Source organism: Hydractinia symbiolongicarpus, chromosome 10 (assembly GCF_029227915.1).
Source record: "Hydractinia symbiolongicarpus strain clone_291-10 chromosome 10, HSymV2.1, whole genome shotgun sequence".
Lineage (NCBI taxonomy): Eukaryota > Metazoa > Cnidaria > Hydrozoa > Anthoathecata > Hydractiniidae > Hydractinia > Hydractinia symbiolongicarpus.
In genome coordinates, this window is record NC_079884.1 from 7,522,629 (window position 1) to 7,548,054 (window position 25,426).

At 35.0% G+C, this 25,426-nt stretch overlaps 6 protein-coding genes across 7 annotated transcripts in view; 4 read left to right on the top strand and 2 right to left on the bottom strand.

Moving 5' to 3' along the window:
- The window catches only part of LOC130612641 (uncharacterized), an 87,745-nt gene that overhangs the window by 21,102 nt on the left and 41,217 nt on the right, over positions 1 to 25,426 (top strand). The window lies entirely within an intron of this gene.
- On the top strand, positions 551 to 4,495 carry LOC130612645 (uncharacterized). Its single transcript, XM_057433991.1, has 4 exons — positions 551 to 1,664; positions 1,760 to 2,200; positions 3,649 to 3,807; positions 3,879 to 4,495. The coding sequence occupies exons 1-4, from the start codon at positions 824 to 826 to the stop codon at positions 4,067 to 4,069; spliced, it is 1,632 nt and encodes a 543-aa protein (XP_057289974.1). The 5' UTR covers positions 551 to 823; the 3' UTR covers positions 4,070 to 4,495.
- Positions 4,071 to 5,450, top strand: LOC130612647 (uncharacterized). Its single transcript, XM_057433993.1, has 2 exons — positions 4,071 to 4,293; positions 4,374 to 5,450. The coding sequence occupies exons 1-2, from the start codon at positions 4,071 to 4,073 to the stop codon at positions 5,276 to 5,278; spliced, it is 1,128 nt and encodes a 375-aa protein (XP_057289976.1). The 3' UTR covers positions 5,279 to 5,450.
- Positions 7,129 to 9,158, bottom strand: LOC130612646 (uncharacterized). Its single transcript, XM_057433992.1, has 3 exons — positions 8,996 to 9,158; positions 8,234 to 8,860; positions 7,129 to 7,804 (listed from the first exon to the last, which is right to left on the bottom strand). Exons 2-3 carry the CDS (start codon positions 8,838 to 8,840, stop codon positions 7,194 to 7,196), a joined length of 1,218 nt encoding a protein of 405 aa, XP_057289975.1. The 5' UTR covers positions 8,841 to 8,860; positions 8,996 to 9,158; the 3' UTR covers positions 7,129 to 7,193.
- LOC130612828 (uncharacterized) lies at positions 9,466 to 13,140 on the top strand. Its single transcript, XM_057434176.1, has 3 exons — positions 9,466 to 10,387; positions 10,483 to 10,849; positions 13,104 to 13,140. Exons 1-3 carry the CDS (start codon positions 9,547 to 9,549, stop codon positions 13,138 to 13,140), a joined length of 1,245 nt encoding a protein of 414 aa, XP_057290159.1. The 5' UTR covers positions 9,466 to 9,546.
- LOC130612644 (uncharacterized) lies at positions 15,813 to 18,193 on the bottom strand. 2 transcript variants are annotated; one of them, XM_057433990.1, is made up of 2 exons: positions 16,918 to 18,193; positions 15,813 to 16,488 (listed from the first exon to the last, which is right to left on the bottom strand). In XM_057433990.1, exons 1-2 carry the CDS (start codon positions 17,522 to 17,524, stop codon positions 15,878 to 15,880), a joined length of 1,218 nt encoding a protein of 405 aa, XP_057289973.1. In that variant the 5' UTR covers positions 17,525 to 18,193; the 3' UTR covers positions 15,813 to 15,877. The 2 variants fall into 2 exon arrangements, with proteins under 2 accessions (XP_057289973.1, XP_057289972.1); XM_057433989.1 differs by having other exon boundaries at positions 15,813 to 17,544; positions 17,680 to 18,192.

Consider the following 25,426-nt stretch of genomic DNA (forward strand, 5'->3'; position numbering starts at 1 on the left):
GTGTAGAGGTTGAAATGCTGGTTAAAATAATGTACAGGATTATATGTTCTCGACGAACGCCTAAGGAGATATCAGGGATTAAAAATTTTGCTGACGTCAGCAAAGACCCGTCAAAACCTTAAAAATTTTTTAGAAATTTTATACCTGTTGCCTTCATCGTATAGATCTTGAAACGCTGATCAAGAAAATGTATAGGATCATGCATCTTTGACAAATGGTTGCAGAGATATTAGGTTTAAAGGTTTTTTGATGACGTCATCAACCCGCCCATTCCGAAACGGATTTGGGGACCCAGGTTTGGGAAAATTACCCAAATTGGTCCTAGGTGGTCCCTAGTTACCCACGCGGTGAAAAAACATTGACGTCACCACCTCGTTTCCAAGTTACTTGGCCTCAAAGTTTTAAGTGCACTGTAATACTTTCGTATGATTATTTGACTGCTTCGTCGTCTATACTCTTTTTGCTCATGTTCATTTTGTTTTTATTAGTGATTGAATTTATATTTACGTTTGCACATACATTTAGTATTTACACATTTCAGCATTAACAACCATTGTAATTTATGGATGCTTGAAATATATGTCGATTAATAATAATAATAATAATAATAATAATAATAATAATAATAATAATAATAATAATAATAATAATAATAATAATAATAATAATAATAATAATAATAATAATAATAATAATAATAATAATAATAATAATAATAATAATAATAATAATAATAATAATAATAATAATAATAATAATAATAATAACCATAGGAGATTATTTTTGTTCCGCTACAGCATTCGTTTGTATTACTTAGCAGAACATGGCTAACAGGCAACTGCGAAGTGAAGTTTTGAAACGCGCCCTGAAGGCATGCATCGTCCAACCGGTAATAAGAAAATATCAGGTAGTAGCCGTTCGTGCGATGTGGGGAAGTGATGTTGATGCCCGCGAGGTCATTTGGGGCAAGAGAATGCAGATGGAGAACATATTGCTTAGCAACGAACAAGTATCCTGTTTTTTTTCTTGTATTACCTATATGGCCAGACCTCGTAAGAGAAAGTCGATGAGGAATGAAGGGGAGGAAGAAGAAGGAGCCGACTCTAGCAGTGAAGGTGATAACAGAAACGGCGCAAATGCGCCTGAAACATTTCCTGGCATTTCTTTCTGGATCGCGTGCGACTTGCCAAACTGTACCTTAAGTCAATTTGAAACAAATTTGTCGAAGTCTTTTATGCAAGCCGGGTTGAATTTAACAACGTGCAATGCTATACAGACAAGAGGTAAATACTTGAACCTTTTAGTACTTGAAATACTGTCAATGTTTTTCGAATATTTTACGCCACATTTGATATTTGTAGGCAAAACCAGTGCATTGCAAGCATTCTCAGGATCGTTATACCAAGTCTTGAAAGACCACAATAGGGAAGAAGCAAAACGGATAGTTGAGATATCCCATCGCACAATGATTAGGAGTGCAGCTAGAGATGAAGGTGTTCAACTTGACCACGTTGCTGTAATGGAAAGCGAACAGTACTCGATGAAACCCTGTCAGTTAATTCTAACAAAAAATATTGATAAAGAGGTATATCAAGATGTAATTCGTGGTTTATCCGAAATCAGATTTACATCGCTTGATTTAAAAGTAATTGATAAATCGGAAGGTAAGTTGCCACGAACAAATTTACTTACTTCTCCAATAATAAGACTAAGTTTTTTGTAGAAGTTAAAACATGTTTTTACATTGTTACACGCATAGGCACAGAAGTAACTATTCCCGTTAAGCCAACTAACAAACTTTGTCAATCCGTGGATATAGTTCGAAGGATGATGGAGAGGAATAGCTTTGGACTGTGCAATGGAGGTGTATACAAAAAAATAGGAGAAAGCAGATACACATACGTTTACTGTTGTTCGGTGAAAAGCTATCTCTATCGCTCGTTGAAAAACAAAGCAATCGCCAACGAAATTACGCCAAATTTACGAGAGTTGGTATTTTTGCTGTCGGACGGCGAGTGTCAAATAATTGATCAAATAACTCTGGATTACAATTACATTGAATGCTTGCCAAATGGAGTTTGTTATAACATCGCCAAAAAATGTTTCGATGTCAAGCCAAATTTAAAGGGATCTCCCCGAGCATTCGTACGGTACTTTCATCGTGAGGGAAAAAATCCCGAACCAAAGCCATTTATAGAAGGTAATTGTTTTTACTTTTCTTTTAACGCGTTAAGAAAATGTTTTTTTTTATCTTTTAACGCGTTGTAACATATCAAGGTGGTAGTTGTAACGTGTTGTAACGTATTGTAACTTGTTGTAACGCATTGTCAGTGAAAAAAATGTTTTTTTTTATCTTTTAACGCGTTGTAACATATCAAGGTGGTAGTTGTAACGTGTTGTAACGTATTGTAACTTGTTGTAACGCATTGTCAGTGAAGAAAATGTTTTTTTTATCTTTTAACGCGTTGTAACATATCAAGGTGGTAGTTGTAACGTGTTGTAACGTATTGTAACTTGTTGTAACGCATTGTCAGTGAAGAAAATGTTTTTTTTTATCTTTTAACGCGTTGTAACATATCAAGGTGGTAGTTGTAACGTGTTGTAACGTATTGTAACTTGTTGTAACGCATTGTCAGTAAAAAAAATGTTTTTTTTTTATCTTTTAACGCGTTGTACCATATCAAGGTGGTAGTTGTAACGTGTTGTAACGTATTGTAACTTGTTGTAACGCATTGTCAGTGAAGAAAATGTTTTTTTTATCTTTTAACGCGTTGTAACATATCAAGGTGGTAGTTGTAACGTGTTGTAACGTATTGTAACTTGTTGTAACGCATTGTCAGTAAAAAAAATGTTTTTTTTTATCTTTTAACGCGTTGTAACATATCAAGGTGGTAGTTGTAACGTGTTGTAACGTATTGTAACTTGTTGTAACGCATTGTCAGTGAAGAAAATGTTTTTTTTTATCTTTTAACGCGTTGTAACATATCAAGGTGGTAGTTGTAACGTGTTGTAACGTATTGTAACTTGTTGTAACGCATTGTCAGTGAAGAAAATGTTTTTTTTTATCTTTTAACGCGTTGTAACATATCAAGGTGGTAGTTGTAACGTGATGTAACGTATTGTAACTTGTTGTAACGCATTGTCAGTGAAGAAAATGTTTTTTTTTATCTTTTAACGCGTTGTAACATATCAAGGTGGTAGTTGTAACGTGTTGTAACGTATTGTAACTTGTTGTAACGCATTGTCAGTGAAGAAAATGTTTTTTTTTATCTTTTAACGCGTTGTAACATATCAAGGTGGTAGTTGTAACGTGATGTAACGTATTGTAACTTGTTGTAACGCATTGTCAGTGAAGAAAATGTTTTTTTTATCTTTTAACGCGTTGTAACATATCAAGGTGGTAGTTGTAACGTGTTGTAACGTATTGTAACTTGTTGTAACGCATTGTCAATGAAGAAAATGTTTTTTTTTATCTTTTAACGTGTTGTAACATATCAAGGTGGTAGTTGTAACGTGATGTAACGTATTGTAACTTGTTGTAACGCATTGTCAGTGAAAATGTTGGCTCTTTTTCTTTTAACGTGTTGTAACGTATTGTAACTTGTTGTAACGTAGTTCTAAAAAAGGTGCACTGAACTACATTTGTAGGTGTCGAAAATAGTTTCCCAGATAGAAATGTGCGGTTGCGTTTTTATCAAAAATGGTACCAAATTTTGCTCGCCGGTCAGTATCCCATGAAAGAAAAGAAATTGTTGCTGGTAGGTCCTCCTGATAGTGGAAAGACTAGTTGGTTTGCTCCATTTCAAGGTAATTAAATAAAGTTCGTGAAAACTTCTGACTTTTAGACGGCACTTACTGACATACATTTGTCCTTTTAGGCATTATTCCAGAAATGTACATTGCTGGCGTGGTTCGGGATGGTCGATTCTCAGGCCACCTGATAAATAGAAATACACAAGTCGTATTTATGGATGAATGGACTAGCGACAGTCTATGTTGTGAAGATGCAAAAAGAATATTGCAAGGTAAGTCGATGTCGATGCAGTACATGAACATTTACTTTGAATAAAATGTGGCAATGTGCAGATGGGATACCACTTTCTCTTATAGGCGGCTTGGTTATGATCCCGCAAAAACACAAAGAACCGGCCCGTTTTCAATACAATTCGGGTTTTTTTATAACAACTAATATAATGCCGGACTTCGGAAATGGTGTAGATGGTGAGGCTATCCTGCGTCGTCTTGAAGTTTTCGAAACTAAGACACTTCGAGTGAAGGACAATAGCATAACAAGTAAGTATCTCATGAGAATAAATGATAACAATGGTGTAAATCAATATGCATAAAAATAAGTAATGACTTTTTTCCCGTAGAGTGGATGAGAATGCACTGCATGGAAATATTTGTGTACGTTGCCAGCCAGTTGAAAGACATCTCGCTTTTCACCAGCGAAACCAATGTTGCGAAGAAAAATCAAGTAGGCGCTGTGTACAACGACGTTGATTGCGATCCGTCGGTCTTCTTGGACGAAGAGCAAACATTGGAAGCATCTAGCAGTTGTCTAAGCACACGAGTTCAGATTGAGAATGCAGTTCCGCAAGAGGCTATCGACTATGCCATTATTGCGGCCGACGATAGGGATGGCATTTTGTACCATGCGCTTAACTTTGATCATGAACTGTTTGACATAGAAAACAAGTTACACAGTGCTGAATATATGCGCAAAATGTACGAGATAGCCGCTGGGGCATGGGAGGAAATCTGCCCATTAATTAATAACGATGAGACCTTGGTAGCATTCAAACGCCGTAAAAGGATCAACTGGCAGGGTAGTGACACGTTCTACGACACGTGGTTGCTTGCTACAAACTCCTGCCGCGATTGCTTCCCGACGAAAGAAATGAAGGAGCTCTACCCTGATTGGGCACAACTAATTGAGCAAGACGAAGACGAAGGAGAAGGTAGTAGCCACGACCGCGAAGAGAACGAGGAAGAAGAAGAGGAAACAAACGAAGAGGAGGAAGGTCATAGGGAAGAAGAAGAAACAGAAGAACATGAAATCAATGCTAAGTCGACAAAACCTGTTTCCACTGTTAAGCAAGAATATATGCCGTTTTGTCCAGCAAATAACAGTACTGCTTTTATAGACCTCGTGTCAGATGATGAAAGTGTTCCTGAAATTTCTTCAGTAAAATTAGAGCTATTTTCCGCAGATAATTCAACCACTTCTCTCGATTGTGATGTTATCTGCATTAGTTCGGACGAAGAAGACAATTAAAAAAAAACTTTTTTGCGTTTTCCTTCCCTCATATCCCACCACATACTCCTTTTCTAAAGTGACATGCGAAAAGCGGTTTTCTCTACAGAAATAGGTTACAAAGCGTTACAACGTGTTACAAGGCGTTACAATCAGCATGTCCATGCGTTACCAGGCGTTACAAGAATCAATCTAGCCATTTCCAAAAATTTCACAGTCATTTTTTCATGGAAATAGGTTACAAAGCGTTACAACGTGTTACAAGGCGTTACAATCAGCATGTCCATGCGTTACAAGGCGTTACAAGAATCACTCTAGCCATTTCCAAAAATTTCACAGTCATTTTTTTCATGGAAATAGGTTACAAAGCGTTACAACGTGTTACAAGGCGTTACAATCAGCACGTCCATGCGTTACAAGGCGTTACAAGAATCACTCTAGCCATTTCCAAAAATTTCACAGTCATTTTTTCATGGAAATAGGTTACAAAGCGTTACAACGTGTTACAAGGCGTTACAATCAGCATGTCCATGCGTTACAAGGCGTTACAAGAATCACTCTAGCCATTTCCAAAAATTTCACAGTCATTTTTTTCATGGAAATAGGTTACAAAGCGTTACAACGTGTTACAAGGCGTTACAATCAGCACGTCCATGCGTTACAAGGCGTTACAAGAATCACTCTAGCCATTTCCAAAAATTTCACAGTCATTTTTTCATGGAAATAGGTTACAAAGCGTTACAACGTGTTACAAGGCGTTACAATCAGCATGTTCATGCGTTACAAGGCGTTACAAGAATCACTCTAGCCATTTCCAAATATTTCACAGTCATTTTTTCATGGAAATAGGTTACAAAGCGTTACAACGTGTTACAAGGCGTTACAATCAGCACGTCCATGCGTTACAAGGCGTTACAAGAATCACTCTAGCCATTTCCAAAAATTTCACAGTCATTTTTTCATGGAAATAGGTTACAAAGCGTTACAACGTGTTACAAGGCGTTACAATCAGCACGTCCATGCGTCGTCCATGCGTTACAAGGCGTTACAAGAATCACTCTAGCCATTTCCAAAAATTTCACAGTCATTTTTTCATGGAAATAGGTTACAAAGCGTTGCAACGTGTTACAAGGCGTTACAATCAGCACGTCCATGCGTTACAAGGCGTTACAAGAATCACTCTAGCCATTTCCAAAAATTTCACAGTCATTTTTTCATGGAAATAGGTTACAAAGCGTTACAACGTGTTACAAGGCGTTACAATCAGCACGTCCATGCGTTACAAGGCGTTACAAGAATCACTCTAGCCATTTCCAAAAATTTCACAGTCATTTTTTCATGGAAATAGGTTACAAAGCGTTACAACGTGTTACAAGGCGTTACAATCAGCACGTCCATGCGTTACAAGGCGTTACAAGAATCACTTTAGTCATTTTAAGTAGGAATGGGGATAAGTGTGCGTTTAATGAATGTCGCATTTGCGCCATTATTTGCATACTTAAAGGCTTACAGCGTGTAAGTTTCACCTAAATTGTGTGGACGCTTATGTGTACGCTAAAATGGTGACTGAAGAGGCAGTTGTGGTAAACGTTTCGGATAACGAATGCTCAGCATCTAAGGAGGTTTTACCGTTCTCACATTCCTGTTCAACGCTGGCAATTTCCGTGGAAAAAAATATTGTTTGCCTATCAGATGATGAAGTTTTCCTAACTATACCGATAGCGGCTTTGAAGGGAGAACCAAGTTTTTGCGAACCGCCTTCACACACGAGGGTACTTAATACACCAGATTATTGGCCAAATCGTAAGAGGAAAAAAAGCCTTTATGTGTACGCCGGTTTTGACTGTAACAAAGTTAAAAGACTATTTAAATATTCTGGTTTTCAAAAATCTTTGTAAATTTACAAAGTTATTTTTATTATAAATACAATTTAAACTTATATAAATTGTTTTGTCTTCGCTCTAACCGCCAATGTACTAGCTTTACGGCTACAATGAAAGGAGTAGTTAGGATCTGCGAGAATGGAAGTCCATTTTGCATTGCCATATTTTTGTAGCCCAGCTTGTAAAAACTTGTCCTCCATGGCACTAAAACTAACTTTTTTCTGTCTCGTTTGAACAGGTGTTTCGTGTTCCAAAGTACTTCCAGACGTTTTCACATTTTTGGTGTTACTATTGATTTCGCTTACAGTTAAAGTACACGTTGTTTGATCTCGTAATTTATCCATACATAACCTGGCTTTTGCAGCTATATTGCGCGATTCAGTCTTCTGGTAATGAACTTTAGCTACCTGCGACGTGTGTTTTTGATCTTGAGAAAGAATTGCTTGTTCTTTTGTTTCTAAGTGTGCAACACTTTCGGTTTCGATGATTTGCCTATATCGTGTAGGATTTATATACTTACCAATTGCTTGATAAACAATTCTACCGAATACGTCCGAAATACGCGTCAACTGCTTACCATTTCGACACACTAGTAGATAATCGTTGGTGGGGTTCAATCTTCGTCGTACATTGTCAATGTATTCGTTTATTAGTGTGAGTACATCTATGGAAAAATAAAGAGAGTCAAATCCGTATTTCTCCGCAGTTTTAAAGACATTCTGATCTATAAAACCATCCTCTTTCACGCCTTTAATCATTGTTACTGTAAGAGTTTGATACGTCATGGGTCTTGAAGCCTTCACCATTAAAAATAATACAGCTACTATGAAGGAAGTCGAAAATGATAAATCGTGTGCTGCGACACATGCACTTGCGTTTTTAGCATTTAACACAATTTGTTTATATTTTTCACTATGGTATGGTATCACCTTTTGTAAATCATATAGTGTCGCCCAACAGTCTATACTGTTTAGATATTCAACACTTAAGATACACTTCCATTCAGCTTTCATTTTACGAAGGAGGAATTTCTTAACACGGTGCAAATAAATCTCTGCAGCAACAAATACCGACAATTTTTTTTCAGTCGTACCTGTGCTTCGTCTGTAATCAAGCATGTGCCCAATAGCATTCATGTAGCCAATTATTCCTGAGAAGCCAACCTTCCATTGGTCTCTCAAAAAATCTACGAAATCAGAAAGCATATTAATAGAGCCAACACAGTAGTCGATAACAGGGAATGGTACTTCCCATACCGAAGGAGAATCCTCGCAGCAATATTTGGCATACTTTAAAACTTTACAAGTTATTTGATCGGCCTGAGAATGATCTTTACCACCACCACCTGGACTTTTTAACCATGTCCTAAATGCAACTGCCAAATTACATGTTTTAGCAAAAGACGGCATTGAAAATGTGGAGGCGCGCTTTCTTTGGGGATCTTTTATGCGATTTCTCGTACTGAAGTGGGGAAGTACTTCGTCGATATTCGGTCTTTTATCGAAATAATAAAACCATCCATGACGGTTATAGACATGTTTTCTACACCCTCTTTTACTTCCATACGACTCGCTGTCACAATCAGCCACAGGACAACAAAAGCGGTTATCTTTATCAGGCATTAACTTAAGCCTTTTCGATCTCATTGAGGCTCCCAATGCCTCTTTCCACGCAGGCTTTTGCAAGACTCGTTTTGTCATTCCGATTTCTTTAAAGTTCTCTAGAAACAAAATTTATAGAAAGTTTATAACAATATTAGTTTTTAACAAAGCATAGAAAGTAGGATAAAAAAAAGAATTCATTTGAATAAAAAAAGAATCCTATTAACTATAAATTTAAAGTTTGAACAACTTACCTTATACTTTACTTCGTATACAAAGTATTAGTTGAGAAACTTCTCATTAAAACAATTCCTTTTTATAATGAAGGACGCTCTCCATAGCAGAGTTAAGGTAGCAGCGAAAACGGAATTATTTCAAGTGGCACAATATAAATTAGACTGCAGAGTATTCATAATTAAATAACTATTCCTCAAGATAATCATTTCGCATATATTATCGTTATGATATATAAAAGAATTCAACGGAACAAATAGAGTGGAACGATATATACCGTCACATAAATTCCATCAAATTCCCTATGGGAACGACACGTTCTTGTCTTGTGAGTAACAATAGAACAATACATTCCGCTTTTATAACAATGTTTTAATAAGTTGTTAAAGAACACCAAGTTCCTTAAAAATGGTTCTTTTTTAAAAAATTGGAACATGTAAAGTATTTAATGTGTTTAGGGTGTAAGATAATCGCACATAGAATCACGGACCATTATAATTTCATACGCTATATAACCATAGGAGATTATTTTTGTTCCGCTACAGCATTCGTTTGTATTACTTAGCAGAACATGGCTAACAGGCAACTGCGAAGTGAAGTTTTGAAACGCGCCCTGAAGGCATGCATCGTCCAACCGGTAATAAGAAAATATCAGGTAGTAGCCGTTCGTGCGATGTGGGGAAGTGATGTTGATGCCCGCGAGGTCATTTGGGGCAAGAGAATGCAGATGGAGAACATATTGCTTAGCAACGAACAAGTATCCTGTTTTTTTTCTTGTATTACCTATATGGCCAGACCTCGTAAGAGAAAGTCGATGAGGAATGAAGGGGAGGAAGAAGAAGGAGCCGACTCTAGCAGTGAAGGTGATAACAGAAACGGCGCAAATGCGCCTGAAACATTTCCTGGCATTTCTTTCTGGATCGCGTGCGACTTGCCAAACTGTACCTTAAGTCAATTTGAAACAAATTTGTCGAAGTCTTTTATGCAAGCCGGGTTGAATTTAACAACGTGCAATGCTATACAGACAAGAGGTAAATACTTGAACCTTTTAGTACTTGAAATACTGTCAATGTTTTTCGAATATTTTACGCCACATTTGATATTTGTAGGCAAAACCAGTGCATTGCAAGCATTCTCAGGATCGTTATACCAAGTCTTGAAAGACCACAATAGGGAAGAAGCAAAACGGATAGTTGAGATATCCCATCGCACAATGATTAGGAGTGCAGCTAGAGATGAAGGTGTTCAACTTGACCACGTTGCTGTAATGGAAAGCGAACAGTACTCGATGAAACCCTGTCAGTTAATTCTAACAAAAAATATTGATAAAGAGGTATATCAAGATGTAATTCGTGGTTTATCCGAAATCAGATTTACATCGCTTGATTTAAAAGTAATTGATAAATCGGAAGGTAAGTTGCCACGAACAAATTTACTTACTTCTCCAATAATAAGACTAAGTTTTTTGTAGAAGTTAAAACATGTTTTTACATTGTTACACGCATAGGCACAGAAGTAACTATTCCCGTTAAGCCAACTAACAAACTTTGTCAATCCGTGGATATAGTTCGAAGGATGATGGAGAGGAATAGCTTTGGACTGTGCAATGGAGGTGTATACAAAAAAATAGGAGAAAGCAGATACACATACGTTTACTGTTGTTCGGTGAAAAGCTATCTCTATCGCTCGTTGAAAAACAAAGCAATCGCCAACGAAATTACGCCAAATTTACGAGAGTTGGTATTTTTGCTGTCGGACGGCGAGTGTCAAATAATTGATCAAATAACTCTGGATTACAATTACATTGAATGCTTGCCAAATGGAGTTTGTTATAACATCGCCAAAAAATCCCGAACCAAAGCCATTTATAGAAGGTAATTGTTTTTACTTTTCTTTTAACGCGTTAAGAAAATGTGTTTTTTTTCTTTTAACGCGTTGTAACATATCAAGGTGGTAGTTGTAACGTGTTGTAACGTATTGTAACTTGTTGTAACGCATTGTCAGTGAAAAAAATGTTTTTTTTCATCTTTTAACGCGTTGTAACATATCAAGGTGGTAGTTGTAACGTGTTGTAACGTATTGTAACTTGTTGTAACGCATTGTCAGTGAAAAAAATGTTTTTTTTCATCTTTTAACGCGTTGTAACATATCAAGGTGGTAGTTGTAACGTGTTGTAACGTATTGTAACTTGTAACGCATTGTCAGTGAAGAAAATGTTTTTTTTTATCTTTTAACGCGTTGTACCATATCAAGGTGGTAGTTGTAACGTGTTGTAACGTGTTGTAACTTGTTGTAACGCATTGTCAGTGAAGAAAATGTTTTTTTTTATCTTTCAACGCGTTGTAACATATCAAGGTGGTAGTTGTAACGTGTTGTAACGTATTGTAACTTGTTGTAACGCATTGTCAGTGAAGAAAATGTTTTTTTTTATCTTTTAACGCGTTGTAACATATCAAGGTGGTAGTTGTAACGTGTTGTAACGTATTGTAACTTGTTGTAACGCATTGTCAGTGAAGAAAATGTTTTTTTTATCTTTTAACGCGTTGTAACATATCAAGGTGGTAGTTGTAACGTGTTGTAACGTATTGTAACTTGTTGTAACGCATTGTCAGTGAAGAAAATGTTTTTTTTTATCTTTTAACGCGTTGTAACATATCAAGGTGGTAGTTGTAACGTGTTGTAACGTATTGTAACTTGTTGTAACGCATTGTCAGTGAAGAAAATGTTTTTTTTTATCTTTTAACGTGTTGTAACATATCAAGGTGGTAGTTGTAACGTGATGTAACGTATTGTAACTTGTTGTAACGCATTGTCAGTGAAGAAAATGTTTTTTTTTATCTTTTAACGCGTTGTAACATATCAAGGTGGTAGTTGTAACGTGTTGTAACGTATTGTAACTTGTTGTAACGCATTGTCAGTGAAGAAAATGTTTTTTTTTATCTTTTAACGCGTTGTAACATATCAAGGTGGTAGTTGTAACGTGTTGTAACGTATTGTAACTTGTTGTAACGCATTGTCAGTGAAGAAAATGTTTTTATCTTTTAACGCGTTGTAACATATCAAGGTGGTAGTTGTAACGTGTTGTAACGTATTGTAACTTGTTATAACGCATTGTCAGTGAAGAAAATGTGTTTTTTTTCTTTTAACGCGTTGTAACATATCAAGGTGGTAGTTGTAACGTGATGTAACGTATTGTATCTTGTTGTAACGCATTGTCAGTGAAGAAAATGTTTTTTTTTATCTTTTAACGCGTTGTAACATATCAAGGTGGTAGTTGTAACGTGTTGTAACGTATTGTAACTTGTTGTAACGCATTGTCAGTGAAGAAAATGTGTTTTTTTTCTTTTAACGCGTTGTAACATATCAAGGTGGTAGTTGTAACGTGATGTAACGTATTGTAACTTGTTGTAACGCATTTTCAGTGAAAATGTTGGCTCTTTTTCTTTTAACGTGTTGTAACATATCAAGGTGGTAGTTGTAACGTGTTGTAACGTATTGTAACTTGTTGTAACGCATTGTCAGTGAAGAAAATGTTTTTTTTTATCTTTTAACGTGTTGTAACATATCAAGGTGGTAGTTGTAACGTGATGTAACGTATTGTAACTTGTTGTAACGCATTGTCAGTGAAGAAAATGTTTTTTTTTATCTTTTAACGCGTTGTAACATATCAAGGTGGTAGTTGTAACGTGTTGTAACGTATTGTAACTTGTTGTAACGCATTGTCAGTGAAGAAAATGTTTTTATCTTTTAACGCGTTGTAACATATCAAGGTGGTAGTTGTAACGTGTTGTAACGTATTGTAACTTGTTATAACGCATTGTCAGTGAAGAAAATGTGTTTTTTTTCTTTTAACGCGTTGTAACATATCAAGGTGGTAGTTGTAACGTGATGTAACGTATTGTATCTTGTTGTAACGCATTGTCAGTGAAGAAAATGTTTTTTTTTATCTTTTAACGCGTTGTAACATATCAAGGTGGTAGTTGTAACGTGTTGTAACGTATTGTAACTTGTTGTAACGCATTGTCAGTGAAGAAAATGTGTTTTTTTTCTTTTAACGCGTTGTAACATATCAAGGTGGTAGTTGTAACGTGATGTAACGTATTGTAACTTGTTGTAACGCATTTTCAGTGAAAATGTTGGCTCTTTTTCTTTTAACGTGTTGTAACGTATTGTAACTTGTTGTAACGTAGTTCTAAAAAAGGTGCACTGAACTACATTTGTAGGTGTCGAAAATAGCTTCCCAGATAGAAATGTGCGGTTGCGTTTTTATCAAAAATGGTACCAAATTTTGCTCGCCGGTCAGTATCCCATGAAAGAAAAGAAATTGTTGCTGGTAGGTCCTCCTGATAGTGGAAAGACTAGTTGGTTTGCTCCATTTCAAGGTAATTAAATAAAGTTCGTGAAAACTTCTGACTTTTAGACGGCACTTACTGACATACATTTGTCCTTTTAGGCATTATTCCAGAAATGTACATTGCTGGCGTGGTTCGGGATGGTCGATTCTCAGGCCACCTGATAAATAGAAATACACAAGTCGTATTTATGGATGAATGGACTAGCGACAGTCTATGTTGTGAAGATGCAAAAAGAATATTGCAAGGTAAGTCGATGTCGATGCAGTACATGAACATTTACTTTGAATAAAATGTGGCAATGTGCAGATGGGATACCACTTTCTCTTATAGGCGGCTTGGTTATGATCCCGCAAAAACACAAAGAACCGGCCCGTTTTCAATACAATTCGGGTTTTTTTATAACAACTAATATAATGCCGGACTTCGGAAATGGTGTAGATGGTGAGGCTATCCTGCGTCGTCTTGAAGTTTTCGAAACTAAGACACTTCGAGTGAAGGACAATAGCATAACAAGTAAGTATCTCATGAGAATAAATGATAACAATGGTGTAAATCAATATGCATAAAAATAAGTAATGACTTTTTTCCCGTAGAGTGGATGAGAATGCACTGCATGGAAGTATTTGTGTACGTTGCCAGCCAGTTGAAAGACATCTCGCTTTTCACCAGCGAAACCAATGTTGCGAAGAAAAATCAAGTAGGCGCTGTGTACAACGACGTTGATTGCGATCCGTCGGTCTTCTTGGACGAAGAGCAAACATTGGAAGCATCTAGCAGTTGTCTAAGCACACGAGTTCAGATTGAGAATGCAGTTCCGCAAGAGGCTATCGACTATGCCATTATTGCGGCCGACGATAGGGATGGCATTTTGTACCATGCGCTTAACTTTGATCATGAACTGTTTGACATAGAAAACAAGTTACACAGTGCTGAATATATGCGCAAAATGTACGAGATAGCCGCTGGGGCATGGGAGGAAATCTGCCCATTAATTAATAACGATGAGACCTTGGTAGCATTCAAACGCCGTAAAAGGATCAACTGGCAGGGTAGTGACACGTTCTACGACACGTGGTTGCTTGCTACAAACTCCTGCCGCGATTGCTTCCCGACGAAAGAAATGAAGGAGCTCTACCCTGATTGGGCACAACTAATTGAGCAAGACGAAGACGAAGGAGAAGGTAGTAGCCACGACCGCGAAGAGAACGAGGAAGAAGAAGAGGAAACAAACGAAGAGGAGGAAGGTCATAGGGAAGAAGAAGAAACAGAAGAACATGAAATCAATGCTCAGTCGACGAAACCTGTTTCCACTGTTAAGCAAGAATATATGCCGTTTTGTCCAGCAAATAACAGTACTGCTTTTATAGACCTCGTGTCAGATGATGAAAGTGTTCCTGAAATTTCTTCAGTAAAATTAGAGCTATTTTCCGCAGATAATTCAACCACTTCTCTCGATTGTGATGTTATCTGCATTAGTTCGGACGAAGAAGACAATTAAAAAAAAACTTTTTTGCGTTTTCCTTCCCTCATATCCCACCACATACTCCTTTTCTAAAGTGACATGCGAAAAGCGGTTTTCTCTACAGAAATAGGTTACAAAGCGTTACAACGTGTTACAAGGCGTTACAATCAGCATGTCCATGCGTTACAAGGCGTTACAAGAATCACTCTAGCCATTTCCAAAAATTTCACAGTCATTTTTTTCATGGAAATAGGTTACAAAGCGTTACAACGTGTTACAAGGCGTTACAATCAGCACGTCCATGCGTTACAAGGCGTTACAAGAATCACTCTAGCCATTTCCAAAAATTTCACAGTCATTTTTTCATGGAAATAGGTTACAAAGCGTTACAACGTGTTACAAGGCGTTACAATCAGCATGTTCATGCGTTACAAGGCGTTACAAGAATCACTCTAGCCATTTCCAAAAATTTCACAGTCATTTTTTCATGGAAATAGGTTACAAAGCGTTACAACGTGTTACAAGGCGTTACAATCAGCACGTCCATGCGTTACAAGGCGTTACAAGAATCACTTTAGTCATTTTAAGTAGGAATGGGGATAAGTGTGCGTTTAATGAATGTCGCATTTGCGCCATTATTTGCATACTTAAAGGCTTACAGCGTGTAAGTTTCACCTAAATTGTGTGGACGCTTATGTGTACGCTAAAATGGTGACTGAAGAGGCAGTTGTGGTAAACGTTTCGGATAACGAATGCTCAGCATCTAAGGAGGTTTTACCGTTCTCACATTCCTGTTCAACGCTGGCAATTTCCGTGGAAAAAAATATTGTTTGCCTATCAGATGATGAAGTTTTCCTAACTATACCGATAGCGGCTTTGAAGGGAGAACCAAGTTTTTGCGAACCGCCTTCACACACGAGGGTACTTAATACACCAGATTATTGGCCAAATCGTAAGAGGAAAAAAAGCCTTTATGTGTACGCCGGTTTTGACTGTAACAAAGTTAAAAGACTATTTAAATATTCTGGTTTTCAAAAATCTTTGTAAATTTACAAAGTTATTTTTATTATAAATACAATTTAAACTTATATAAATTGTTTTGTCTTCGCTCTAACCGCCAATGTACTAGCTTTACGGCTACAATGAAAGGAGTAGTTAGGATCTGCGAGAATGGAAGTCCATTTTGCATTGCCATATTTTTGTAGCCCAGCTTGTAAAAACTTGTCCTCCATGGCACTAAAACTAACTTTTTTCTGTCTCGTTTGAACAGGTGTTTCGTGTTCCAAAGTACTTCCAGACGTTTTCACATTTTTGGTGTTACTATTGATTTCGCTTACAGTTAAAGTACACGTTGTTTGATCTCGTAATTTATCCATACATAACCTGGCTTTTGCAGCTATATTGCGCGATTCAGTCTTCTGGTAATGAACTTTAGCTACCTGCGACGTGTGTTTTTGATCTTGAGAAAGAATTGCTTGTTCTTTTGTTTCTAAGTGTGCAACACTTTCGGTTTCGATGATTTGCCTATATCGTGTAGGATTTATATACTTACCAATTGCTTGATAAACAATTCTACCGAATACGTCCGAAATACGCGTCAACTGCTTACCATTTCGACACACTAGTAGATAATCGTTGGTGGGGTTCAATCTTCGTCGTACATTGTCAATGTATTCGTTTATTAGTGTGAGTACATCTATGGAAAAATAAAGAGAGTCAAATCCGTATTTCTCCGCAGTTTTAAAGACATTCTGATCTATAAAACCATCCTCTTTCACGCCTTTAATCATTGTTACTGTAAGAGTTTGATACGTCATGGGTCTTGAAGCCTTCACCATTAAAAATAATACAGCTACTATGAAGGAAGTCGAAAATGATAAATCGTGTGCTGCGACACATGCACTTGCGTTTTTAGCATTTAACACAATTTGTTTATATTTTTCACTATGGTATGGTATCACCTTTTGTAAATCATATAGTGTCGCCCAACAGTCTATACTGTTTAGATATTCAACACTTAAGATACACTTCCATTCAGCTTTCATTTTACGAAGGAGGAATTTCTTAACACGGTGCAAATAAATCTCTGCAGCAACAAATACCGACAAATTTTTTTCAGTCGTACCTGTGCTTCGTCTGTAATCAAGCATGTGCCCAATAGCATTCATGTAGCCAATTATTCCTGAGAAGCCAACCTTCCATTGGTCTCTCAAAAAATCTACGAAATCAGAAAGCATATTAATAGAGCCAACACAGTAGTCGATAACAGGGAATGGTACTTCCCATACCGAAGGAGAATCCTCGCAGCAATATTTGGCATACTTTAAAACTTTACAAGTTATTTGATCGGCCTGAGAATGATCTTTACCACCACCACCTGGACTTTTTAACCATGTCCTAAATGCAACTGCCAAATTACATGTTTTAGCAAAAGACGGCATTGAAAATGTGGAGGCGCGCTTTCTTTGGGGATCTTTTATGCGATTTCTCGTACTGAAGTGGGGAAGTACTTCGTCGATATTCGGTCTTTTATCGAAATAATAAAACCATCCATGACGGTTATAGACATGTTTTCTACACCCTCTTTTACTTCCATACGACTCGCTGTCACAATCAGCCACAGGACAACAAAAGCGGTTATCTTTATCAGGCATTAACTTAAGCCTTTTCGATCTCATTGAGGCTCCCAATGCCTCTTTCCACGCAGGCTTTTGCAAGACTCGTTTTGTCATTCCGATTTCTTTAAAGTTCTCTAGAAACAAAATTTATAGAAAGTTTATAACAATATTAGTTTTTAACAAAGCATAGAAAGTAGGATAAAAAAAAGAATTCATTTGAATAAAAAAAGAATCCTATTAACTATAAATTTAAAGTTTGAACAACTTACCTTATACTTTACTTCGTATACAAAGTATTAGTTGAGAAACTTCTCATTAAAACAATTCCTTTTTATAATGAAGGACGCTCTCCATAGCAGAGTTAAGGTAGCAGCGAAAACGGAATTATTTCAAGTGGCACAATATAAATTAGACTGCAGAGTATTCATAATTAAATAACTATTCCTCAAGATAATCATTTCGCATATATTATCGTTATGATATATAAAAGAATTCAACGGAACAAATAGAGTGGAACGATATATACCGTCACATAAATTCCATCAAATTCCCTATGGGAACGACACGTTCTTGTCTTGTGAGTAACAATAGAACAATACATTCCGCTTTTATAACAATGTTTTAATAAGTTGTTAAAGAACACCAAGTTCCTTAAAAATGGTTCTTTTTTAAAAAATTGGAACATGTAAAGTATTTAATGTGTTTAGGGTGTAAGATAATCGCACATAGAATCACGGACCATTATAATTTCATACGCTATATAATAATAATAATAATAATAATAATAATAATAATAATAATAATAATAATAATAATAATAATAATAATAATAATAATAATAATAATAATAATAATAATAATAATAATAATAATAATTATATTTATTGAGTAGTACTATTCTATCATGAAATTTAAATTGCCATAATTTTCTTTCTGTTTGATTAAAAGTGGTAACCTTTCATATATGGTGTACTTATAAGTTGTTTATTTCATATACCAAACGAATTTGTCTAAAAATTATTTAAACGCTAAAAAATTAATACCATGTTAGAATAGTACTACTACATTAAATTGGCAATAAAATCTTACCCATAATCCCTTTCACACTCAGATTATATTTTTTGGGGTAAGTTTTAAATGTCCTTTAACACTACAATAAAGATTTGGACCCTCTTTTGTTTTATTGTTATTATTTTTCAATTTGCCGAAAATTCAAGTAAAACATATCTCAGCTTACTCGATGCTCAAAATCACGGAAGCAAGTTTCAACATTTCAGCGAAAATTCTTCCTACGTTGAAATATAGTAAAATAATTAAAAAATAATGTTTGAAATAGAAGTAACATTACTGCAGCTGTATAATGATAAACTTTTTTTTATATTATTTTTCCTAACAGGTACCTGCTGCGACGCATTTATATCTAATGTTAGAATAATACTACTCAAAAAATCGAAAGTTTGTACAGTAATATTTCTCTGTTAAGCTATGCAATGGAGGTGTAGCTTATTTTGCAGATGAGTTCAGAGACAGGAGAATAATCGACAATCTAAGTTACAATGCCACGTGACCAGCTAGCGCTATTTTGCGGCTACGTTTTCTATATCAGTTACATGAATTTTTACCCTTTTTTGTTACAGAGCCCTGTTTGAAGACAACGTGATTTTGTTATTTAGAACTAACTATCAATGAATATTTCTTAAGAAAAAAAACTTCATTCAATCAAGTAAGCATTCAGAATAGTTTTTAAGTATTCGCATGGCTGTTTGTGTCATTTCAGTCAGTTTTGTGATTAACACTATTCGGTTCGCTCCCTGACTAACCTCGCCCCCCACCCTTTCCCCCTCTTTTTTTTGCTATGTAGCATAGCTATGATACTTTTTGAGTTTTCGTATTTATCTATTAGACACCTGCCTACCAAATATTTAGGTCACATACCTCCCAGAGCCTTAGATATTGACCATTTTTGGACACTAGCCCCTAAATTTCTATGAGGTCCTCAAGATCCGTAAAATATAATAACTTTCGCTACGATGATACTTGAAACTTGTGACTAACAACATAACTTTCTTTTATTAACAAAAATCATTCTAAAAAGTTTTCACACGTGGTTAACAGGATTTTTTCGGATTTTACTCAAAAATCAGGAAAAAATTGCATTTTCGGGCAATACGAAATATGAAAAAACGGAAGATATGTTGTTAAGCAACTTTTATTTGGCTATCAGAAACTTCAAACAGAATTTTAAAATTTAGATCTAGTAATTTATTTCTAAGCAAATATGATATTACTTCAAAGAAAGTAACTTTAGCGAAAGAAATTTGTGGCCCCAATCGCGAAAGTTTATTCCCGCAAAATATGTTGACACTTAATCCTCACGAATTTTTTTGCTGTGTAGCTAATTTATTTTGTAGAAACATGTACTTCACTGAAAGACAAGAAACGAAAATAGGACAAATGCTGTCGACACCACCGCCCATCGCAAAAGGTAATTCTCACGAAAAAATTATAGAAATGACAGATCGCGAAAGTTTTTCCCGCGAAAATAATTGAAGGGTGTCATTCGCTAAAGTTTTTTCCCTTGATTTGGCGTTTTTTGACTCGCGCACTTGGTATAAATTATGTCTGTCATATGAAAATTAAAATCCATGCCTTAAATGATTGCTATCAGCATTACTTCTTGCTGACGTCAGCATATTTTTAAAAAGAAGATCTATTGTTCGACAGACATTTTTATGAATATTTGTTTAAAATTATTCAAATAAAGTATTATTTTGATACTTTAATGACATTCAACTATTTAATCACTATTTATCGATTTACTCAGGTGCCAATTAGACAAAAAGTCCGAAAAGGTTGATTCACTTTTTTAATGAGATATTTCGTGTATTTTTGGTTGTAAAGAAACCTGATAAAAGAATAAGGCGTAAATGGGTGTGACTGCAGAAAAACATTAACGCCCCAGGGCGTTTTTTTACCTTGAAATCCAAAATGAAAAAAATGAGCTACTAAAAAATTCAGGGTTGTTGGGTTAGCTAATCCTTAAGTATGCTAGGTAGAGCTTGCATTGACGTAAGTAAATGGAAAAGTGATACGATATGTATGTTTTGTATGTTCAACGATTGTGTTTAATATGCATTGAAAAATACAAAGTGATCTCTTTTACTAAAGTTGTGAAGTTCTTAGCACTCGGTTCCTTTCGCCTATAATGCATGGCAAAATCAAATGTGTGTAAAAAAGTGTATCCAAAAAGACGTCGAAACATCGTACAAAGAACTTATTATAAATTGTCTGTGCAGGAAAGGTGTCATCCTCTGTTTAAACACATTAGATATTTTAGACACACTTTGATCTAAACACTGAAGTCGACGATAACGCCAACGATGTAAGTGATGTAGATTTTCACCATATCAAACATTCTGGAAGAAAAATAATAGAAGTAGATCCCGAACATCGCGATAACTTCGATGACACCTTATCCGACAGCGAGATTGAGGCGAAAAAATCCAATACACGAAGAAAGATGTTTTCAAGTAGTGAAATTAAAGAGTTGCAAGCAAAATGTGCTAAAATAATAAGATTTAGGCCAATTACAGAGTATAGAGTTTTAGAAAACTTTGAAGGTTCCGAATTGCTGGAAAAATACTCATTTGCTCAACTGCGTACAAGACTTACTTAAGAAAGGAAACAATAAGTTCTTTCCACATTTAGGTCCAGTTCAGTTTGCGTGACATACTATTCAAATAGTAACGATTAAGAACTAATACTTTTTATGTTTACCCCTGTTTAAAAAATATTTTGTTTTAGTGGCTTTGTGGTACAAATAAATTTTTGTTGCAACAACGCTTATTTATTTCATTAACCGTTATGATTGAATCTCTAATTATCTTTTCAATTGTAAACGAACCCCAATACTTTCCGTATGCTCTTAACGTACTTTATTAATATTATAGGGCTGGCGTTAATTACGTGGTGTAGCTATTATTTTTATTTGTAAATAGACAAACCAATTCTCTCTTTCTAAAAAAACAATTTTTTTAGAAAAACAAGTTGGTTTACCAGACTAAAAAAAAGAGAAAATTGCACCGCTAGCCCTTACTTCTATGCAATTCATTTGTCTGGCGCATTGTTTTTCCCATTTTCCCACCAAATAACGAAGTTTATTCTCCGTGAAAAAGTCCATAAATCCTGAAAAAATCGCAAACTATTCATCCAATAAAGAGCCTACAACTGCTATATTTAAAAACAAAATTTTCTTTTCAAACAGTGTTCCTGTGACCTCCTGAAAACCAATACCTGAATAAGTACAATGGTCTATTAGAATCACACATCACAATTCAAGATAGGTGACACTTATATATGTCTGTTGTGTTTATGTTTCCTGCATAATTTGTGAAAAAAAGAAAAATGATTTTTAAACTTGCTGAAAGCGGTACTTAGGTCACAAAAAATGAGTTTTTAATGCCATCATCATGTTCGACATACTTTTTTTTTGCTGTGCTAATCTTTATCTAAAAAATCATTTTCAAATATTTTGACCAATTAGTGTTTAAAGCGATACTTAGGTGAAAAAACACATTTTTTTGTTTACTATTCCAAATTATGTCGAAAGCAGACATTAAGTCAGATCCAGAAACAATTCAGGGCACAATTTTGTACTTCACAATCTGTCAAAATTATCCTTTTGAAATGGATGACGGAGAGGTCTTATTATCACAACAGGTTAGAATACTACTACTTTATGTTAGAATAGTCCTGCTGATAGAATAATACTACTCTGTTAGAATAGTACTACTAAAAGGTAGAATAGTACTACTATGTTAGAATAGTACTACTAATGTTAGAATAGTACTACTAATAAAATAATAATAATAATAATAATTATAATAATAATAATAATAATAATAATAATAATAATAATAATAATAATAATAATAATAATAATAATAATAATAATAATAATAATAATAATAATAATAATAATAATAATAATAATAATAATAATAATAACTATATTCATGGACTGTTTTGTTACATGTCGGCAGGGCTGATTTGTTACATCCGGGCGGGATTGCTACATAAATAGGGCTGTTTTGTCACATCGGGTTGTTTTGTTACGGGAGATCGGGCGGTTTTGCTACCATTCCGGCTGTTTTGTTACCGTGCATAATTTCAAGATGGCAGTGTGAATGGCAGCAGCGACACTCCAACAGTAGTTTAGCAAATCTTTTTGGTTAAGTTTGGGGCCTGTGCTGTATTGTAAACAAAACTCTCTCTACAATAAGTTGTTCAAAGTTTATGCTGGCTAGCTAACTGTGTTTTGCTTTGGTTTATATCGCAAGTTTTCATTTAGCTGGCAGCAACACTCGTGTAGATAGCTAGCTAGCTAGCTATCTCAATGAAAGTATTTTATGTTTGTTTTACTATTATTAAAAAACGTTGTGGAATAGGTGAAATAGCTAGCTAACTTACCCAGTTACAAAAGCTATAGCTAGCTCGTTAGTTGTAGAAGCTATCTAGCTAGGTTCTTGTAGCAAATTGTAGTGTTTAAAATCATCAGAAGACCAGAGCAGTGTTCAATTTCCCTTGGCTGGATGGTCATATATATTGCGGCGCCAAGCCTTTATCAGTCTTAAAAAAAAGTTTAAAAAATGTTACTGCTTTTATGACTTGTCTGAAAGTTTGTTACATGTAACTAGGGTGTAATTAGCCATGATCCACATTCCCTTGGAGGTTCATCTGGATGGGGGGGGGGGAGCTATGGTAACTTTCAATAACCAGCATATATAATAGCCGCATTACAAAATTGAACCAGCGTCTTCTGCACAAAGTATGTGAGTTATGTGACCTCCCAAAAATGTATCGAGTGTGTTAAAAGTAACCTTGGAAAAAGTATCTGCTATATAGCATTCTATAAGAGCTAGTTTTTGTGACTAAAATATGGACATATTGGATACAATATAATTTTTTTTTTTTTAATTCATTTACCCGAAATACAATGTCTTTCCTGTACCACATTTACTTTATCGTCGTGAAAAAATATATACAAATATTTATTCCAAAAACACCAAACTAATTTGTGAAAATATTGTGTTGTGTTCACTTCTCTGTGAAGTGTCTAGCTAGCATACTGGAACAATGCGCAATATTTCATGTTTTTATATAAATAAGATAGCATAGCTTCATAAATGTACAACACAAGACATTTCATTCCTAGCCAAACAATTATGACAGGCATAAATGCTTTTCAAATCATGGATATTAAATATTTATTATCTTTTCATTCTTTTTATATAAAAGTGTTAATTTATATAGTTCTTTTATTGTTTGTGACAACTTCATAAGTTTTTCTGCATCAACATTTCTGGTATTGAACACATTTGTTTCTGGACATTTGTAACTTTATTTATATATATTAAGCTGTGAATTTCTATATTACAACTTATATACATCATAGTTGGTCTTTGAATACCATTTGTACCTTGCACAGTGAAGTCGTTTGTTTAAAGGCATTATACAATATTTTTTATATATACATCAATGACGTTCTTTATCTGTAAAAATGTCATAACTTTTGTGGACATCAGTGTGTGAAAAATCATGTTAAAACACAGAAGCTTTTGAATGCAAAAAACATCTTTATATTTATTTTTTATTACTTGGCTGATACACGGAAGAGTTATATGAAAAATGCAATGGTTTGATTTGTTTATGGCTCATAAAACAGGGATTTTTATGCACCCATTCTTTGGTTTTTGGAGGGCAATAATATAATGATACCATAAGAACACAAGATAATGTCTATAATTTTTTTTATTATTTGCATATTCTTTAATATTTCTTTAAGAACAAATGAACAGCTGATTTGCTATAGAGAGTATATATGCGCTACTGGATACGGTGGTAGATGCAATTATATAATATATATGTAATGTACTCTTTAAATGATATAAAACTGTCTTTAAAAGCTCTGCTAAAATTCAGACAATATTGACATCGAAAAACAAATGCCAACTACCACCACTAAGTCAACCCGGCGTATACATTATCCCATGCAAATGCGGCAAAAAATATTTTGGGGAGATGAAGTTGGGAATCGCTACCCGCTTCGAACAACACAAAGACACCAACATTAAAGAAAAGTGGAGCGCATCAGGAGATTCATTTCACTCTAGTTCTTGTAATGCTGGTTATGATTGGGACAATGCGAAAATGCTTAAACAAGAATTTAATAAATTTGATCGTAAGGTACGACGTCGATTTGATGTCAATGTAATGACAACCGTTAAAAAAATTTTTATAGTCTGATGAAGACCTCCAATATGGAGGTCGAAATATTACCATAAAAATATATATGCTGAACGACCATGTATATGTTTCTTTAAAGTATATGTAATGTACATTTTCTACTCAATTTAAAAAACGATTATCTTTTTCATATTTTGGACATATATATATCTTTCACTGATCCCAAGTTTTAATTTTCCTGTATTCATACGTCATATGCAATTATGAAATTCTGTGTGTATTTGCACATTTTTAAGATTCTTAATTGCGTAAGGTATATAAATACAGTATTTTTCAAAAAATGAAATTAGAAGAACTACAAAATAACATAATTTTGTAGATCGTTTTTCACTGAAACAGCAAAAAAAATTGTTATCCAACACAAAATACACAGGGGTTTCGACTTGTACTCTAGGTTTACCTGTACTTTAAGCACTCGATCTCCCATTAAAAGTTGACCAAATAGCTAAAATTGTGTTGTTGAAATAACGTATTATGCATAATCTCTTCATAAGTTTATTAAAAAATATAATGTTACATATATATATAAATCAAATTGCAAAAGTCAACACGTATTTCTGGTTTATAACTATTACATATCCAAAACCTCTAGTGTAAAGTTCTATCCCGCATAGAATTTCAATGTGCTATATTCTCTTTTATTGACCTTTTCACAGTTTAAGTTGTTCACTTATTTTCTGTATTAAAAAAGGAAGTAAACAGAGTGAATTT